The sequence below is a fragment of the Salvelinus fontinalis genome, chromosome 36, assembly GCF_029448725.1.
Source record: "Salvelinus fontinalis isolate EN_2023a chromosome 36, ASM2944872v1, whole genome shotgun sequence".
In the NCBI taxonomy this organism is placed as follows: domain Eukaryota; kingdom Metazoa; phylum Chordata; class Actinopteri; order Salmoniformes; family Salmonidae; genus Salvelinus; species Salvelinus fontinalis.
In genome coordinates this window covers 686,232-705,674 of record NC_074700.1, presented here as the reverse complement: position 1 = coordinate 705,674, position 19,443 = coordinate 686,232, and the positions used below count along the sequence as shown (strand labels likewise).

General features: G+C 41.3%; 1 protein-coding gene across 4 annotated transcripts in view; it reads right to left on the bottom strand.

Annotated features, from left to right (window-relative positions):
* Positions 1-5,099: 5,099 nt before the first annotated feature.
* Positions 5,100-19,443, bottom strand: part of LOC129835031 (sodium/potassium/calcium exchanger 2-like) — a 149,725-nt gene continuing 135,381 nt past the window's right edge. For all 4 annotated transcript variants that reach the window (XM_055900359.1, XM_055900360.1, XM_055900358.1 and 1 more), the window contains 2 exons: positions 15,824-15,990; positions 5,100-11,079 (listed from right to left, as the gene is read on the bottom strand). In XM_055900359.1, coding sequence (XP_055756334.1) covers positions 10,830-11,079; positions 15,824-15,990 — 417 coding nt within the window. In that variant the 3' untranslated portion in view covers positions 5,100-10,829. The remainder of the gene's footprint in view (positions 11,080-15,823; positions 15,991-19,443) is intronic.

Below are 19,443 nucleotides of genomic sequence, written 5' to 3'. Positions count from 1 at the left end.
TTTTGGGTTTTACTCACGGGCTTCCAGCCTTGCTTCCGTGCTGCCTCCTCATATCGCCTACTCTCGGCTTTAGCTGCCTCCAGCTCTTCACGAGGGAGGCGATATTCTCCCGGTTGTGCCCAAGGTCCCTTACCATCCAGTATCTCCTCCCATGTCCATGAATCCTGTGTAGGTGGGTCCTGTTGCCGCTTGACACGTCGCTTGGTCCTAGGTTGGTGGGTGGTTCTGTAACGGTCTTCTACTTCTTCCTCCTCCTCTGACGAGGAGGAGCATGGATCAGAGAACATGGATCAGAGAACCAATTTGCAGCGTGGTAGTTAGACATATTATCTATTTCCAAAAACCAGACGAAGACGAAAAAACTCTTGAACAAAATACAAAAACAACAAACGAAGTAGACAGACCTGGACTACGAACTTACATGTAACGAAGAACCCAGGAACAGGTACAAACTACAAACAAACAAACGAACAAACAAACAAACGAACGATACAGTCCCGTATGGTGCAACAAACACAGACACAGGAAACAGGTCAGGAACGTGACACATACACTTAGGTTGAAGTCATTAAAACTCGTTTTTCAACCACTCCACACATTTCTTGTTAACAAACTATAGTTTTGGCAAGTCGGTTAGGACATCTACTTCGTGCATTACACAAGTAATTTTTCCAACAATTGTTTACAGACAGATTATTTCACTTATAATTCACTGTATCACAATTCCAGTAGGTCAGAAGTTAGCGTGATGAACTCCCTGCTTGTTTCATTACATTACTATACCCATCTCAGAGCAAATAGCCTGGATTGTTACTCCCATCTCGTTCCTCGCTCTCTTCCACGCGTCATTCTCCTCCTGAGTGGCTCGCTTGTGGGCGTGCTGGCAGGATGTACTGTTTTTTATTCTGTATATATGAATTACAAATCAGCCTTTATTTAAATCATATAAAAACCTTGGGACCCAAATGCATAATGAGTGCTCTAACTCCCCCTTGCTGTGGTCTGGAGCAATGAAGCCATGATGCTGTGTAAGCTCACAACTTTTAAAGGAGGAACCACTTTAAATGCGCTGCTCACAATTGACAGCCACAACATGGACCTGTTAAATTGACAAGAAGGGTGTTGATATGGCTGATTTTAGGCATGGCTTCCTTGTTTTGAGTCTGTTAAGCGTGTTTCTCATTCTGCTGGCGTTTACCTGATATTTTGGATAAAACCTACCTTACGAATCCAGTTTTTCCATTTGTAACTCACCCACCAAAATCACAATATGCCGTTTTACATTTTGTGTTATTTGAACAATCTGAACGCTCTAGGATAGTAATAATATTGTATATATACTGTATATCTAAAAATTTAATATGGGCCGGGATTCGATGAAAGGCGAGTTGTCGACAAGCGCATTGCACTGGACTTTTGAAAGTCACTTTTTCGACAGTGCAGTGCACGGTTGGGTTCAGTTTGAATTGAAATTCAAAAAATGGGAAAACTTCAAATAAATGCCCTCTCTTTTTCAGTTGAATGAGATTTTTTTTAAATATGTATTTTTTTCATTAATATAAATTAGATTTTGGCAGGGATTGACTGACTTCAATTCAAATTGAGACTAACCCTGGTGCAGTGCGCTTTCAATTGAATTCCGGTCATGGTTAAAAACGATCATTTTCATCTCCATCTATGATTTCTTTTTTTTCATGACTTTTTTTGGGGGGGGGACAGTGATATTGTAAGAGCTGTCGCTCTCCTCATCCTCGGAAGAGGTGAGGAGAGAAGGATCTTCTGACCAAAATGCGGAGTCTGGGAAATATGCCATCTTTATTATTAATTACGATGGTCACGAAACAAAAACTTTAACAAACTTACAAAATAACAAAACGACGTACAACGGAACCTGAACATAAACTTACATAGACAAACGTAAACTCACGAACAGGAACAGACATCGAAACATACGAACAGCCCAACAGCTCCTAATGTGAAAAAAAACATCGACAACACGATAGACATCACTGGAGACAATCACCCACAAACACACAGTGATAATGCCCTACCTAAATATGACTCTTGATTAGAGGAAAATGCAAACCACATGCCTCTAATCAAGAGCCATACCAGGCACACCGAAACCAACATAGAAACAGATAACATAGACTGCCCACCCAAAACACATGCCCTGACCATAAACACATAAAAAACAACATAAAACAGGTCAGGACTGTTACAGTACCCCCCCCTCAAGATGCGCACGCCGGGCGCACAAGCACAAAGTCCAGGGGAGGGTCCGGGTGGGCAGTTGACCACGGTGGTGGTTCCGGCTCAGGACGCTGTCCCCATACCACCATAGTCACTCCCCTCTTCTTTCTACCCCTTCTAATGCCCACCCTAACACTACCTTCCCCTAAATAAACAGCTAGCACCAGGACAAGGGGCAGCACCGGGACAAGGGGTAGCACCGGGACAAGGGGCAGCACCAGAACAAGGGGCAGCACCAGGATAAGGACCATCACTGGGACAAGGGGCAGCACCAGGACAAGGGGCAGCACCGGGACAAGGGGCAGCACCGGGACAAGGGGCAGCACCGGGACAAGGGGCAGCACCGGGACAAGGGGCAGCACCGGGACAAGGGGCAGCACCGGGACAAGGGGCAACACCGGGACAAGGGGCAGATCCCGGCTGAAGGACTCTGGCAGGTCCTGTTTGGACGGCTCTGGCAGGTCCATGCTGGCTGACGGCTCTCTACGCTCATGGCAGGCTGACGGCTCTTGACGCTCATGGCAGGCTGACGGCTCTCGACGCTCATGGCAGGCTGACGGCTCTCGACGCTCATGGCAGGCTGACGGCTCTCGACGCTCATGGCAGGCTGACGGCTCTCGACGCTCATGGCGCTCTGACGGCTCTGGCTGCTCATGGCTCTCTGACGGCTCTGGCTGCTCATGGCTCTTTGACGGCTCTGGCTGCTCATGGCTCTTTGACGGCTCTGGCTGCTCATGGCTCTTTGACGGCTCTGGCTGCTCATGGCTCTCTGACGGCTCTGGCTGCTCATGGCTCGCTGGCGGCTCTGGCAGATCCTGTCTGGTTGGCGGCTCTGGCAGATCCTGTCTGGTTGGCGGCTCTGGCAGATCCTGTCTGGTTGGCGGCTCTGGCAGATCCTGTCTGGTTGGCGGCTCTGGCAGATCCTGTCTGGTTGGCGGCTCTGGCAGATCCTGTCTGGCTGACGGCTCTAGCGGCTCCTGTCTGGCTGACGGCTCTAGCGGCTCCTGTCTGGCGGATGGCTCTGTAGGCTCATGGCAGACGGGCGGCTTTGCAGGCTCATGGCAGACGGGCGGCTTTGCAGGCTCATGGCAGACGGATGGCTCAGACGGCGCTGGGGAGACGGATGGCTCAGATGGCGCTGGAGAGACGGATGGCTCAGATGGCGCTGGGGAGACGGATGGCTCAGATGGCGCTGGGGAGACGGATGGCTCAGATGGCGCTGGGGAGACGGATGGCTCAGATGGCGCTGGGGAGACAGATAGCTCTGTAGGGAGGAGAAGGAGAGACAGCCTGGTGCGTGGTCTAGGCACCGGCTGCGCTGGAGAGGAGGAAACAGCAGGAGAGAGAACCCGGAGAGACAGCCTGGTACGGGGGGCTGCCACCGGAGGACTGGTACATGGAGGTGGCACCGGATATACCGGACCGTGAAGGAGGACACGTGCTCTTGAGCACCGAGCCTCCCCAACCCTACCAGGTTGAATGAACCCCGTAGCCCTGCCAGTGCGGCGAGGTGGAATAGCCCGCACTGGGCTATGCAGGCGAACCGGGGACACCACCTGTAAGGCTGGTGCCATGTACACCGGCCCGAGGAGACGTACTGGAGACCAGCTACGTTGGGCCGGCTTCATGGCACCCGGCTCGATGCCCAACCTAGCCCTCCCAGTGCGGCAAGGTGGAATAGCCCGCACTGGGCTAAGCACGCGTACTGGGGACACCGTGCGCTTTACCGCATAACACGGTGTCTTACCAGTACGACGCCTTCTACCTCCACGGTAAGCACGGGGAGTTGGCTCGGGTATCCTACCCGGCTTTGCCACACTCCTCGTGTGCCCCCCCCCAAGAAATTTTTGGGTCTTACTCACGGGCTCCCAACCGCGTCGTCGCGCTGCCTCCTCATACCAGCGCTCCTGGGCTGTGGCTGCCCTCTTCTCCTCCTTAGGACGGCGATATTCCCCTGGTTGAGCCCAAGGTCCTCTACCGTCCAATATCTCCTCCCAAGTCCAGAAATCCTTATTGCTCCGTCGAGCATTCCCATACCGCTTGGTCTCTGTATTTTGGTGGGTGATTCTGTAAGAGCTGTCGCTCTCCTCATCCTCGGAAGAGGTGAGGAGAGAAGGATCTTCTGACCAAAATGCGGAGTCTGGGAAATATGCCATCTTTATTATTAATTACGATGGTCACGAAACAAAAACTTTAACAAACTTACAAAATAACAAAACGACGTACAACGGAACCTGAACATAAACTTACATAGACAAACGTAAACTCACGAACAGGAACAGACATCGAAACATACGAACAGCCCAACAGCTCCTAATGTGAAAAAAAACATCGACAACACGATAGACATCACTGGAGACAATCACCCACAAACACACAGTGATAATGCCCTACCTAAATATGACTCTTGATTAGAGGAAAATGCAAACCACCTGCCTCTAATCAAGAGCCATACCAGGCACACCGAAACCAACATAGAAACAGATAACATAGACTGCCCACCCAAAACACATGCCCTGACCATAAACACATAAAAAACAACATAAAACAGGTCAGGACTGTTACAGATATAAATAAATTAGGGGGAGATAGATAGGAGATACAGAGGTAAGAAGGTCAGTGGGGGCAGTATTCGATCCTACGCAGGCAGGGGAACTCTTCATGTGCCATATGCAGTACTCTGAACCATATCTAGGACCCATTTATGAACTTGAGAGTGGTTACATTTCTGCACCCCCATCCCTCAGCTGTTACCAAAACAAGTGTCAGGGTGGCAGTTTTGTTGTTTCTCCAATCCCGACTGTAGCTTTAACATAATGGAAAATAAAACAGACATCAAGTTTGAATCATTTCTTTGTTACCTTTATTCATTGTAATAGATACTTTGTGTTTTACAGTAGAGTTTTACATAGTTATTTTACACATATAGATTATATAGTTAATTTGTCTGTATATTATGTACACCTTAAATAAATAAATCTTACATTAACACCAATCAAATAAAAACATGTACATTTACAGTGCAAAAATGTGTATTAGTGGTCGACTTATACCCTATAATCTGCACTCAATGTGTTTCACATGCTAAACCGATTGTTTTTGCATTTTTAGCTTATCATTCATGCTTGTACACAAATATTCCATACAACTTTGTCTTTGCTCATACAAGATTCTTTGACAGGAGCCTTTCAGAATACTTTATGCATACAGCACCTTTGACAGCAGACATAAGGGAAGCTGGAGAAGTGAGGATGAATGAAAAGCGTAACATGGAATGGCAGTTTCGCTAAGGTTGGGGAAGTGTGAACTCAAGCAATTGACCCCCACCTAAGAAAAAAAGGGTAAGAACAAGTGGTGAGGTGAGGCAAGACTAATGAGAGTGTGGGTAGGAGGGCCTCAATGACAGAATATGCCTGACTCGTGTACTGTATTCTAGCCACACAGACGCAGTTCTCCTTTTCTCTGGATCGTACTACAGGATAAGGCAATGGGCACTGTTTAGCGAAGATGAGAAAAAAAGTGTGTGTGGAAAACATATTATCTTATTATCTGAATGTGAATGAGGGTGTGCTTAAGATGTATATATTGGCTTTCCAACTTGTGATTTCATGTGTGCGCCTGCGTGCATGGGAGAGAAAATGGTCCATTGGGAGTGATAGCCCAATCTGCCCCTTGACTTTGGCGCCTACACTTTAAAGACAGGTGTGGTAATAAACAAATAAATAAGTAGCATACTTGTAGACTATCAGGAGGCAATGTGGTATCTAAAGCCCTCATCTTTTATACCAGCAAACAATGCATAAATGGGGCAAACACACAGGGGAAGTCTCCAGAAAACCAATCCAGCATTATAATAGTCAATCCTTGAAGTGTATAAGGTTGACTTCATATTTGATAGTTTTTTTGAAATAGTATGGTAATATACACTACCATTCAAACGTTTGGGGTCACTTAGACATTTCCTTGTTTTTGAAACAAAAGCAAATTATTTGTCCATTAAAATAACATAAAATTGATCAGAAATACAGTGTGGACATTGTTTTAGTTGTAAATGACTATTGTAGCTGGAAATGGCAGATTTTTTTATGGAATATCTTTAATGGAATATCTGGAATATCTTTTTTTAAGATGCTGGAGGAGCACTTGACACCACCTGTTAAGCATGGTGGAGGCAATGTGATGGTCTTGGGGTGCTTTGGTGGCGGTAAAGTGGGAGATTTGTACATGGTAAAAGGGATATTGAAGAAGGATGGCTATCACTCCATTTTGCAATGCCATGCCATACCCTGTAGACGGTGCTTAATTGGAGCCAATTTCCTCCTACAACAGGACAATGTCCCAAAGCACAGCTCCAAACTATGCAAGAACTATTTAGGGAAGAATTAGTCAGCTGGTATTCTGTCTATAATGGAGTGGCCAGCACAGTCACTGGATCTCAAACCTATTGAGCTGTTATGGGAGCAGCTTGACCGTATGGTACGTAAGAAGTGCCCATCAAGCCATTCCATCTTGTGGGAGGTGCTTCAGGAAGCATGGGGTGAAATCTCTTCAGATTATCTCAACAAATTGACAACTAGAATGCCAAAGGTCTGCAAGGCTGTAATTGCTGCAAATTGAGGATTCTTTGACGAAAGCAAAGTTTGAAGGACACAATTATTATTTCAATTAAAAAACATTGTTTATAACCTTATCAACGGCTTAACTATATTGCCTATTCATTTTACAACTCATTTCATGTATGCTTTCATGGAAAACAAGGACATTTCTAAGTGACCCCAAACTTTTAAACGGTAGTGTATATAAGCTTACTATATCAATATTCTGAAAGATATATGCTTTCCTACCATTGAAACATTATTTAAATTAAATTGTTAATCAATATAAACATGGACCAAGGAGTTTTGTTCTAGATTGGTTCTAGTGAGGAATCTTATAAAAACATGTATTTTCTATTTACAAAAGAAAAGAGTACCCCTATTCTTTTTGAGTTATGCATAAGTTTAACATACATAATTCCATTTCATCTGTGCCACCCATGGGTAACCAGCCCAAATTCCTCAGATGCATTTTCCTCATACATTCACATTATTTAGTCATTCATATTTTCCACTATATTCTTGCAAAGATACAGAGACTGAACTGAGAAAATGCAGGTGTGTTTGGACAGTTTAGATATCTGAAAGTAAGTCATGTGGAGATTTTGGAGGATTTCAGGAGAAATAGTTTCCATAAGGGTAGGTTAGTGAGGTCACGACAAACAAGTTCATCAAGTCAAATGCATGGAAATGCAATTCTCAATGACACATACCAGGGTTGGGGTCGATTCAGAATATTTGCATTTAATTCAATTCAACCCATGAATTGAAATTCGAATTTGAATTGGACACACCTCGCAGGAAGTAGAATTTAATTCAAAGCAATTCAAAGAAATTCAACTGCGATGAAACATTGAAGTCTAATTTCTTTGACAAATATTTTACCAAAATCATCTGCCACTTATTACAGCAAAGGATACAGATACATTTTCAAATAAGCTTGATTACAACAGAAAAGTTCTCAAACAGTATTATTGTTGTATTTTTGGAAAAATGTTAACACTTTGTAGTTCACTGACATTCTGGAGTATTTGAACTAATGCATTCTGGAAAATGATTTTTTCCCCCTGATATTTAACATGTAAAATAATGATGAATTACTATAGACAACCTACAAAATAGTAAAAGTTAAACAATTAAAATATTTTAATCATATGTCAGGTTGTCTATAGTAATTCATAATTAATTTATGTTAAATATCAGAAAGAAAAAACTTTTTCCAGAATGCATTAGTTAAAATACTCCAGAATGTCAGTGAACATAAAAAGTGTTAACATCTCTTGACAAAAATAAAAAAATACTACTGTTTGAGAACTATGAGTTGTAATCAAGCTTATTTGAAAAGGTATTGGTAACCATGTCAAAATAAATATATTTTATAGGGATGTGTACAATAGATTATCCATTTCAATTTTATAGAATTAAATTATATTTCATTTATTTCATTTATTCAATTCAAATTCTGCTTCCTGTGGGGTGTGGCCAATACAATTTTACAATTTAATTGGACACTGTGGTCCAATGATAAAACTCCCAGCAGAAAGCACACGTGCTGACAGTCGTGGATTTAATCCCTGCCGCACCCATGCAGACTTTATCTCTTCCTTGCCTGTCTTCCCCATCTAATTCTTCACCATGTAAATAAAGCTTAAATAAATACTTAGAAAAGAGGAATTTCATTAAAATATATATATATATATATATATATAAAATAATTGATCCTAACCCTGACACATACAGTACATACAGTATATTGCTGTTGGTTTTGTGATGTCCATGTTCCTAGAAGTTTACTGTTTCTTGTGAGGAGGCTCTTTGCCAGAATTGGCTTTTACCTCTGAGTGGAGTGAATTTGAATTCAAAACCAAAGACATAAGGTAATGCTGTTATATGTTGAGTTATCTAATCACTTTGTTCTATAAACACAACAAAAATGGCTTTTTGCAGATTTTTGTGTGAGGATCATGCTCACTACTGTTGATTGATACATCTTCGTAAAAGTCACTCGATGGTTAAATGGTAATAAAAAGAAGGAACACTAACTCGAAGTACAGCGTGGGTGACTGTGAAAATGACTGCATGAGAATTGCTAACTTAATACATAATTCAATAATTCTGTGTGCATGTTTCAGTTTGCTGCAAAATACTGGTAATATAACCTCAATTGATTTGCTATTACTGTATACAGAGAGTATACAGACTGCATTTATGCAGACAAAAACACCTTTCAATTGAAAATAAATTGCACAAGGTTGATAGATATTAACCACACATATTTGTTGACATTTTGTACATAGAAGCCTAATACTATTGTGTCAAAGAAATAGCGAAATGTTAAATATTTGAGAATTCATTATTTTTTTGAGATAAATTTCTTACAGGTATAACACAATTCAGCCTGATATTTTTTTATCATGCATTTCCCTCCTACTATAAACTTCTCTAGGAGCCTGAATATTCAAGTCTTAATTTCAAGAGTGTGCTAAACATTCACTAATCTAAATAGATCATTGTATGATTCTTTCACACATTGAGTGCCAGTTCTTTTATCTACTACCTTATTTTGACATAGACATAATGGTTATGAGTGTCCTATCTGAGTTTACACATGCTTTGCTTATTCAGAATGAATAACATTGTAAGCTATTATATATTCTGAGATGCTACAATTAAGGCTGATTCAATCATGTGCAGATAAAGGAAAACGACCCTGTGGTTTCACTCAGAAACTCTTCTTCTTGCAGACTGTTGGCGTTATTCTAAATTGAGATCTGAATGAATGATTCATGCAAAAGTATCAGTTGCATTCGCTTATCTCAACTCTGAATAAGGTCCGTAGTCATTGGATATTGATGTGACCACATCTGTCCTTTGCAGAGTAAACATTGGGTCAATCGTGGTGCGGTTTTTCCTTTTCTGCAAATTGATTGAATTGGGTTCCAAGTTAACATTTTCCAGTAGAGTTTACCTTACCAATTGGCGTGTGAAGCATGGCAAGCTCTGTACAATATGAACTCTTATGTCCAATGGCGGGTGGAGAAGTGGATAAGATAATCAGTAGGCCTATCCAGACCCAGGAAGACTCCAAATCCAACACCTACGGAACATATTACTGCGACAGTACAACTGACGCTACTACTATTTCAGTAATTATAGCTAGTGTGTCAATCAAAGAGACATGGTGAGCAATGACATCTGGAAGAAGGGATGTAAAGTTTGAGCTTTTGGACAGAACACAAGATGAATTAGGAAGAATCTGTTCCTATCTCCAGCTCTGCATGCAAAACTGCTTGGACTGTTTCATCTTTTGATGCTTGGTCACTAAGTACACAAGAGAGGAGAAGTTAATGGCTCAAAACCATATTTTAGTCTTACGTCAAACCGATGCTTTGTGTGGAGCATCAGCAACATCCCTTCATCCAAGGGTTGCTCATCATCAAACTCACTAGAACAACACACACTGGAGTGACAAGTCGAGTGAAGTCATCTAGTCAGTCAGTGAAGTCAGTTAGAGGGTCATCCAAAGTGTTATTTGAAAAGTTTTTTTTACAATCAACCCTGAAGCTGAGAACAATATTGTGGCAACACTGGACTTTTGTGCCAAGCTCAGCCAGCTTTGTCAGAAGTCTCTTGTGTACTTCCTGACCTCAAAGTCCACTGGAGGTCCGAATCCTCAATCTGCTAGGAGTAGTCCAGAATCAACTGATCTAGTAAAACAGGTGACATGCATAAGATGGCATAGTTGTTCCTCTACCTGGCTAATACACCACCCACCATCCCCCCAAAAATGTAAACCCCCAGCCATCTACACGCACACAAATAAATAAAATAATAATAATTATCTACTTCCAACCAATGAATCAGCCGAGCCATATCTTGCGGCCTCATTCTTGTAGGAGTCTTTCCTCCATCCCATCCCATGCTTCTTGAATCTTGTGTTAGTGGTGAATGATTTCTGGCAGGAGTGGAGGGAGAGGATTTTCAAACGGATATAGGGCAGGCGATGATCTTGTCTTCCAGCATAACGCTGACCACCAGGAACACTAAGTAGAGCACGAACATGATGAAGCCCAGCAGCTTGCTCATCCGCCACTTGCAGGCAGCAATTGAGATAATGACAAAGATGAGCATGAGGAACAGCAGCACGATGGCGCAGAACAGCCCGTTAGAACTCACCGCCACAGGCTGCATGTTGTTGATGATGGACCAGAGTAGCCATGGGAACGGCAGGCTGAAACACACAAAATAAACACGCACACACACACACAAAGTGAAAACATGTTTTTAGGAATTTTTGCAAATGTCTTAAAAATGAATTACAGAAATATCTTATTTGCATATGTACATTCACACCTCTGAGTCACTACTTTGTAGAAGCAACTTTGGCAGCAATTACAGCTGTGAGTCTATCTGAGTTTTTAAGAACTTTCCACACCTGGATTGTGCAACATTTGCCGATTATTCTTTTCAAAATTCCTTGAGCTCTGTCAAATTGGTTGTTGATCATTGCTATACAACCATTTTCAGGTCTTGCCATATATTTTCAAGTAGATTCAAGTCAAAAATGTAACCCGGCCAATCAGGAACATTCACTATCTTCTTGGTAAGCAACTCCAGTGTAGATTTAGCCTTGTGTTTTAGGTTATAGTCCTGCTGAAAGGTGAAATCATCTCCCAGTGTCTGGTGGAAAGCAGACGGAAACAGATTTTCCTTTAGGATTTTGTCTGTGCTTAGCTCCATTCAGTTTCTTTTTATCCTGAAAAACTCCACAGTCCTTAACGATTTCAAGCATACCCATAACATGATGCAGCCAACACTATGCTTGAAAATATTGAGAGTGGTACTCAATGATGTGTTGTATTGGATTTACCTCAAACATATCACTTTGTATTCAGGACAAAAAGTTCATTGCTGGGTGCTCCTGAGTGGTGCAGCGATCTAAGGCACTGCAGTGCTTGATGAGTCACTACAGATCCGGGTTCAATCCTGGGCTGTGTCGCAGCCGGCCATGACCGGGAGACTCATGAAGTGACGCACAATTGACCCAACGTCGTCCTGGTTAGGGGAGGGTTTGGCCGGCCGGGTTGTCCTTGTCCCATAACGCTCTAGAGACTCCTGTGGCAGGTCGGGCGCATGCACACGGACATCAGGTGTACGGTGTTTCTTCCGACACATTGGTGTGGCTGAGCAAGCAGTGTGTCAAGAAGCAGTGCGGCTTGGCAGGGTCGTGTTTTGGAGGACCACTGCCTTATTTTGGCATGAATACATGTCACATATCAATTTGCTAACAATGTAAAAAAATATTTATTTTTTAAGAGTTAATAAAGCCGCATACAAACATGGTCTCTTTTTTATTTTCTTGAGTAAGGCAGCTCCAAAATGCCGGTGTTTCAGCCTAGCTCAGTTCTTTCTGTGGTGGTGGGGCAAGCCAGCAGAAGATACGGAGCCTTGCGCCGTGATTGGCTCAGTCACTCATGGAGACACTACATCACCGCCAAGTCTAAGGGGAGAAAATTCTAGCCCCTTGGGTGCTGCCATGGAGTTACATTAGAAGTGCCTATCCAAGAAGGCTCAAGGTCATTGGCCAGAGATAAAATGACGACAACTCATGTTATATGTACAGTAGCTTTGGTTGGACTGATGATGTCAACATCATACTTTCAAAATTATAGCTAGCAGTCATCATTGTGAATCAAGTCAACAATCTACTTGAAAAATAATGAAGAGAAATTATAGATAAAATGTATCGGTGCTCATCGGCCATTGGACATAAACATTACACGAGTTGGAAATCGCAAATTCAACAATGAGTCGTTTGGAAGGAATCAGTGACAGTGCCTAACGTTAACTGCAAGCATTGCAAAGCAATCACTAGCCTGCTATTCAGTGGAGTTGCTATGTGGTCCCAAATCTGGGATTAAGGGGCTCTTTTACAGGTGTAAAATGATAAACATTCAACATTGGCCATGCTGTCAATGAAGCATGATTTGTGCCAGGCTCAAAACAACTGTTAACTCGGAACTGCGAAAACTTGACTTCAGTGAGTTATAGACAACTAGGAAGTCGAGAATAAACCAGCTCCGAATGGGGTAATAGCCACCTTCCTGTTCAAGTGAGCACAGCACAACAAGGTGAGTCCAAAAATGGATATGTATATGCCAGGGAGATATGTATACTGTAGCTAAGAAAGTAATACTAAGTGTATGTTGTGTAGTAAGATGTTAGAAGTCCATGAGCCTCACCCTAATAATTTGGTCTATTTGCCTCTCTTAATTTGGCCTACTGTTCTGACTTGGTGATACACATGTAGCCTATAACCTGTTTTAGAGAAATGTAATCATCCAATATAGTAAGAGCTTTCCATGTCTGCTTATATTCCCCCTTTATTTATCCTACGGTTCTGACTTGGTGTACAGGGAGAACACTGTAAGAACAGCCCATGTTCTGAATTCTGTCGCTGTACATTTCAAAAGTACTAAACAAATAGTTATATTGCCTACGTCCGTCCTAGCTCGGCATGCCTCTTATCCACTTGTCGTCCCCTTATGCCATAGTTTGTACATCTCAAATGTCATTAGAAACCACATTTGTTTACAGTATGTGTGTGTGTACAATGCGTATGTTATCATGGGTGTGTGTGTTTGCATGTGATCCATCCTCAGTTTTCTCCTATCACAGCCATTAACATCTGTAATTGTTTTAAAGTCACCATTGGCCTCATGTTGATATCCCTGAGCGGTTTCCTTCCTCTCTGGAAACTGAGTTGGGAAGGATGCCTGTAACTTTGTAGTGACTGGGTGGCTTGATACACGATCCAATGTGTAATTAATTATTAACTACACCATGCTCAAAGGCATATTCAATGTCTGCTTTTTTTAAACTTATCTACCAATAGGTGCTCTTCTTTGAGGCATTGCAAAACCTCCCTGTTTTTTTGGTTGAATCTGTGTTTGAAATTCCTTGTTCGACTGACGGACCTTACATATAATTGTATATGTGGGGTACAGAGTCATTCAACAATTATGGTTAAGATAATTATTGCACAATGAGTGATTCTATTACTTCTGAACTTATTTAGGTTTGCCATAACAGAGGTTGAATACTTATTGACTTTTCAGATTTGAATACATTTGGACATTTTCAAAAAACATAATTCCACTTAATCATTATTGGGTATTGTGTGTAGGTGAGTAACAAAAACAATCTCAATTTAATCCATTTCAAATTCAGGCTGTAACACAGCAAAACGTGGAAAAAGTATTAAATACTTTCTGAAGGCACTGTAAACATTTTGTCTTGTCCATTTGCCCTCTGAATAGCACCCATACACGAAACCATGTCTCAATTGTCTCAAGGCTTGAACATCTTTCTTTAAACCCCTCATCTAAACTGATGAAGTGGATTTAACATGGGACATCAATAAAGGATCATAGCTTTCACCTGGATGGTCTATGTAATGGAAAAGGGCAGGTAACTGATCTCAACAGTATTGATAAACGTTGCACTTCAACGTAAATCTCGGCTCTGTTATAAGTACACTCAAGAAAACATATTTTATTTATCACAGTGATTAAGGAGCAGCATTAAAACAGAGTAGTATGCCCCACCAACATTAGAGAACTGTACAGAAAAACCTAAAATAGCTTAATTATGTCACACCCTGGCCTTAGTATTCTTTGTTTTCTTTATTATTTTAGTTAGGTCAGGGTGTGACATGGGGAATGTTTGTGTTTTGTTGGTTTTGGGTGTTTTTATGGTAAAGGGGTTGTTGGGTATAGTATATGGGTTTGTGTGGAGTACATGTGTCTAGTGTTGTCTATGTATGTTTAGTTGTCTAGGAGAGTCTATGGTTGCCTGAATGAGTTCCCAATTAGAGACAGCTGATTTCGGTTGTCTCTGATTGGGAGCCTTATTTAGGGTAGCCATAGGCTCTCATTGGTTGTGAGTAATTGTCTATGTCAGAACGTTTGTAGCCAGTGTGTGCACATCGTTATTTAGCTTCACGATCATTTGTTGTTTTGTTAGTTTGTATTAAGTGTTTCGTGTTTATTTTTCGTCATCTTTATAATAAAAGAAGATGGCTTATTTTCCAAGTGCTGCGTTTTGGTCCGTCAATCCGCCACACGATCGTGACAAATTAAGTAAATCAATGATGAGAAAATAGTCTGATTAACTGATAATTGACACAGACAGGATGGCGTAGCAGGAAGATCGGAAAGCTATGAACCTAGAGGTTGTGAGTTCAAATCCCAATTGAAGACATGTTAAATAACAATTACTGTATAAATTAACATGCACAATGTAAGCAGGTGCATCAAATATATTAGTTGAAAACATTGTATGTTAACAGCACTGTGTGTGTAACTAGTTCCACAGGTATTTTTTAGGTAAGATATAAAAATTTAAAAAAATTCTAGTTGAATGAACATACGAGACAAATTGAGCAAACACATCATTTTAAGTTGACAGAATTTTTGCCTACTTTTTCTCATGTTGGAGCTAGGTTTGGTCCAACTAAACATTTTAAGTTCAGGTAACACTTTGACCGAAAAGTTGAGTAAACCAATTACTTAAAAATAACTAGATGAAACAACTAGATGTGTTTTTTTTTGTGGGAACTTCCAGTGGGAACTTCCATGTCACCCATGGGCAAACCTTATTCAATCAAACGATTTAGAGAATAAAACAAAATTCAGTGAACTTTTACATCATATTATGTCTGGCAAGCATTTATCATATAGATGGAAATAATTGTTATGAAAATGGTATCCAAGTGTAATTATTGTGGTTTTAGTGAATCCCAATTTCACTATTGGATAAGAACAAAGTAATATGACTGTTACTATGAAAAATGTAAAACCTTCCCCCAGCACTGTGAGGTTAATCTTATCTTTCAAAATGTGAAACTAACAGATATTAAAATAAATGAGTAATTCAATAGAAGAGTGGTCATAGTACTGATGACATCAGCGTACCCAACAGTGATGTCAAAGATGTTGGAGCCCACAGAGCTGGACACAGCCATGTCCCCCAGCCCCTTCCTTGCAACAATGACACTGGTGATTAGGTCAGGAATGGAGGTACCAGCTGCTAATATAGTCAAGCCCATGATCTCTTCTGTAATCCCAATGGTCTCTCCAACCTGTAGATAGAAAAGAGAAATAAATTGGGTAAATAAAACAAAATATTTATTTTCTTCGCTGAGCGGTTGAGTAGAGGAATTGAAACAGTGAGCTATAATTTGGACATATTTTTATTTTCCATTCTGTTAACATGCATGATGAGGAGAAAATCCCAGTATTCGGGGACAGGAGATATTTTGGCACTGACTATTTGGTGCTGTCTAGCTTTGAATGACATCCAGTGTCACGTTCTTCGTCGGGCGAAAGAGAGGAGGACCAAAGCGCAGCGTGGTATGTGTTCATCATGAATTTAATAAACAGAGAACACTGAACAAACTATACAAAACAATAAACGAACAACGAACGGGAAGCTATATAAGAAATGTGCTGACACAAGCAACTAACATAGACACACAAACATAGATAACCCACCCAACTCACGCCCTGACCATACTAAAACAAAGAAATAACAAAATAACTAAGGTCAGAACGTGACATCCAGGTCTTAGACTGAATACATTTCACAGAAGGCTGCTAATAACAATCCCACAGCATTCTAACCCTCTGAATATCCCGCTACTTTTCTAATTACCCACTTTGCTTGAAAATACGCTTGTGTTTTGTTCTGTGTGAGGAGGTGGTTTAGTGTCTTCACAAAAGGTAACATGATTTCACAAATTTAATAATACTGTAATAATACTGAACCATCCTGCATTTTTCAGCAGCTATGGTGTATGAATAACTAGGGCTGTTATGGTGACCTTATTACCGCCACAACGGCGGTCACGAGTCATGACGGCAGTCAAATTCCACGTGACCGTTTAGTCACGGTAATTATGCTGCTTCAAGCTCTGATGCTTATTAGCAGCAATTAGCAAATGTCCAGGTTGTCCATGTCTCCTTTGTTGTGGTTGTAGTCCAGGATGACGGCTGGCTTCCTGTCCTCACCATCACTGATTGTTCAGTGTGCTCAGGAGGACTACATTCTTGTTCCTCTTTGGGAGGTTAGAAACTAGAGTGGTGGTGGGGGTGAAGGCAAACTTTGATGAGAAGACCTCTCTCCCCCTTGTTGCAAGGACTGCAAGGGGGAGCTCAGGCTTGTTCTTACCAACTGTGCCAACCATGGTGATCTTCCTCTTCAGGAGCTGCTGGCTGAGTTCAATCAGTAGCACAGATAATCTCAATTTCTCATTTTGTGTGTGTGTGTGTGTGTGTGTGTGTGTGTGTGTGTGTGTGTGTGTGTGTGTGTGTGTGTGTGTGTGTGTGTGTGTGTGTGTGTGTGTGTGTGTGTGTGTGTGTGTGTGTGAGTGAGTGTGGGTGAGTGTGTCTTTGTGGTTTTTGTGGTGTGTAAATGATTTTATAACTGCCGGGTCAAAAATGACCCTAAGACCATCTTGGTACCCTGGTGGTGTACAGCTTTCATGGAAATATGAACAAAGGCGATGTTTCACTTTTTCTAATGTTGGTGTCATTCTAGGAAAAGTCTTCAAATTTCATGTTGAAAAAATATAATTTAAGGGTGTTTCTCTGCTTTTAAACATAGTGGTGGGTCATTTTTTTTTACCCGTAAGACAACACAAGGGTTAAACAGACACGTCGGTGCATTCATCATGTCAACACTTCTTACAAAAACAAGTAGTGATGAAGTCAATCTATCCTCCACTTTGAGTCATGACAGATTTACATGCATATTATTAACCTCTCTAGGGTACGTGAGACGGTAGCGTCCCACCTCTTCAACAGCCAGTGAAACTGCAGGGCGCCAAATTCAAAACAACATAACTTCTACCGCCTCAGAAACCCGGATCCGGGAGCACCCCCCACCACCCCCACCAGTAAAAAAGCTGAATAGCATAGCTAGCATAGCGTCACAAGTAAATACTAGCATCTAAATATCATTCAATCACAAGTACAAGACACCAGATGAAAGATCCACTTCTTGTGAATCCAGCAATCATTTCTGATTTGTAAAATGTTTTACAGGGTAGACACAATATGTAAATCTATTAGCTAACCACGTTAGCAAAAGACACCATTTTTCTTTGTCCACCATTTTTTCTCTCCACCAGTAGCTATCACCAATTCGGCCAAATAAAGATATTGATAGCCACTAACCAAGAAAAAACCTCATCAGATGACAGTCTGATAACATATTTATTGTGTAGGATAGGTTTTGTTAGAAAAATGTGCATATTTCAGGTAGAAATCATAGTTTACAATTGCACCCACCATCACAACTCGACTAGAATAAATACAGAGAGCAACGTGTATTGCCTAATTACTAATCATAAAACATTTCTTAAAAATAGACAGCGTACAGTAATTGAAAGACACAAATCCTGTGAATCCAGACAATATTTCAGATTTTCTAAGTGTCTTACAGCGAAAACACAATAAATCGTTATATTAGTATACCACATGTGCAAACATTACCCCAGCATTGATTCAAGGCAAAAAGAGCGATAGCATTATCACCACCAAAATCTATAAACATTTTCACTAACCTTCTCAGAATTCTTCCAATGACACTCCTGTAACATCATATTACAACATACATATAGAGTTTGTTCGAAAATGTGCATATTTAGCCGCAAAAAAACGTGGTTATACAATGAGAATAGTAGCAAAACTGGCCAGAAAATGTCGGGCGCCATCTTGGACAGTGATCTAGTCTAAAGAATAAATAATCATAAACTTGACTAAAAAATACAGGGTGGACAGCAATTGAAAGACAAATTAGTTCTTAATGCAATCGCTGAATTACATTTTTTAAATTATCCTTACTGTGCAATACAGGGTGCGCCAAAACGAAGCTACCCCAAAGAAAATGGCGGAATATGCGTTTAACATTTTTCAACAGAACAACGATTTATCATCATAAATAGTTCTTACTATTAGCTGAACTTCCATCAGAATCTTGGGCAATGTATCCTTTCTCCGGTCTAATCGTCTTTTGGTCGAAAGATGTCCTCTTGTCCTGTCGAAATGGCCACTAACGTTCGGCATGTACTGGAAAAGTGCCCAGCTCTTGGAAGTGCGTCACAAAGAAATGCCAGAAAATCGCACTAAACGGATATAAATTGCTATAAAACGGTTTAAATTAACTACCTTATGATGTTTTTAACACCTATAACGAGTAAAAACATGACCGGATATATATTACTGGCTAAACCAAAGCTTGGAAGGAGGCCAGTCCGACGTCCATCGTGCGTCAAGCGCAGCAAAGAAAAGAAATGTACTTCCGCCCTTTGGTCTTTTATACAGTCCCAGATTGCGCAATCGACTCCATTCAAATTGTCACCACTTACTGACATCTAGAGGAAGGCGTAGGCAGTGTTTGTATCCCCATAGCATTCACAGGGACCTTAAAACTGACCTGGGAACAGGGGCCAATATTTCTGAAATCTCACTCCCTGTCAGGAAAAGTGCTGTAGAATGAGTTCTGTTTCACTCAGAGACATAATTCCAACGGT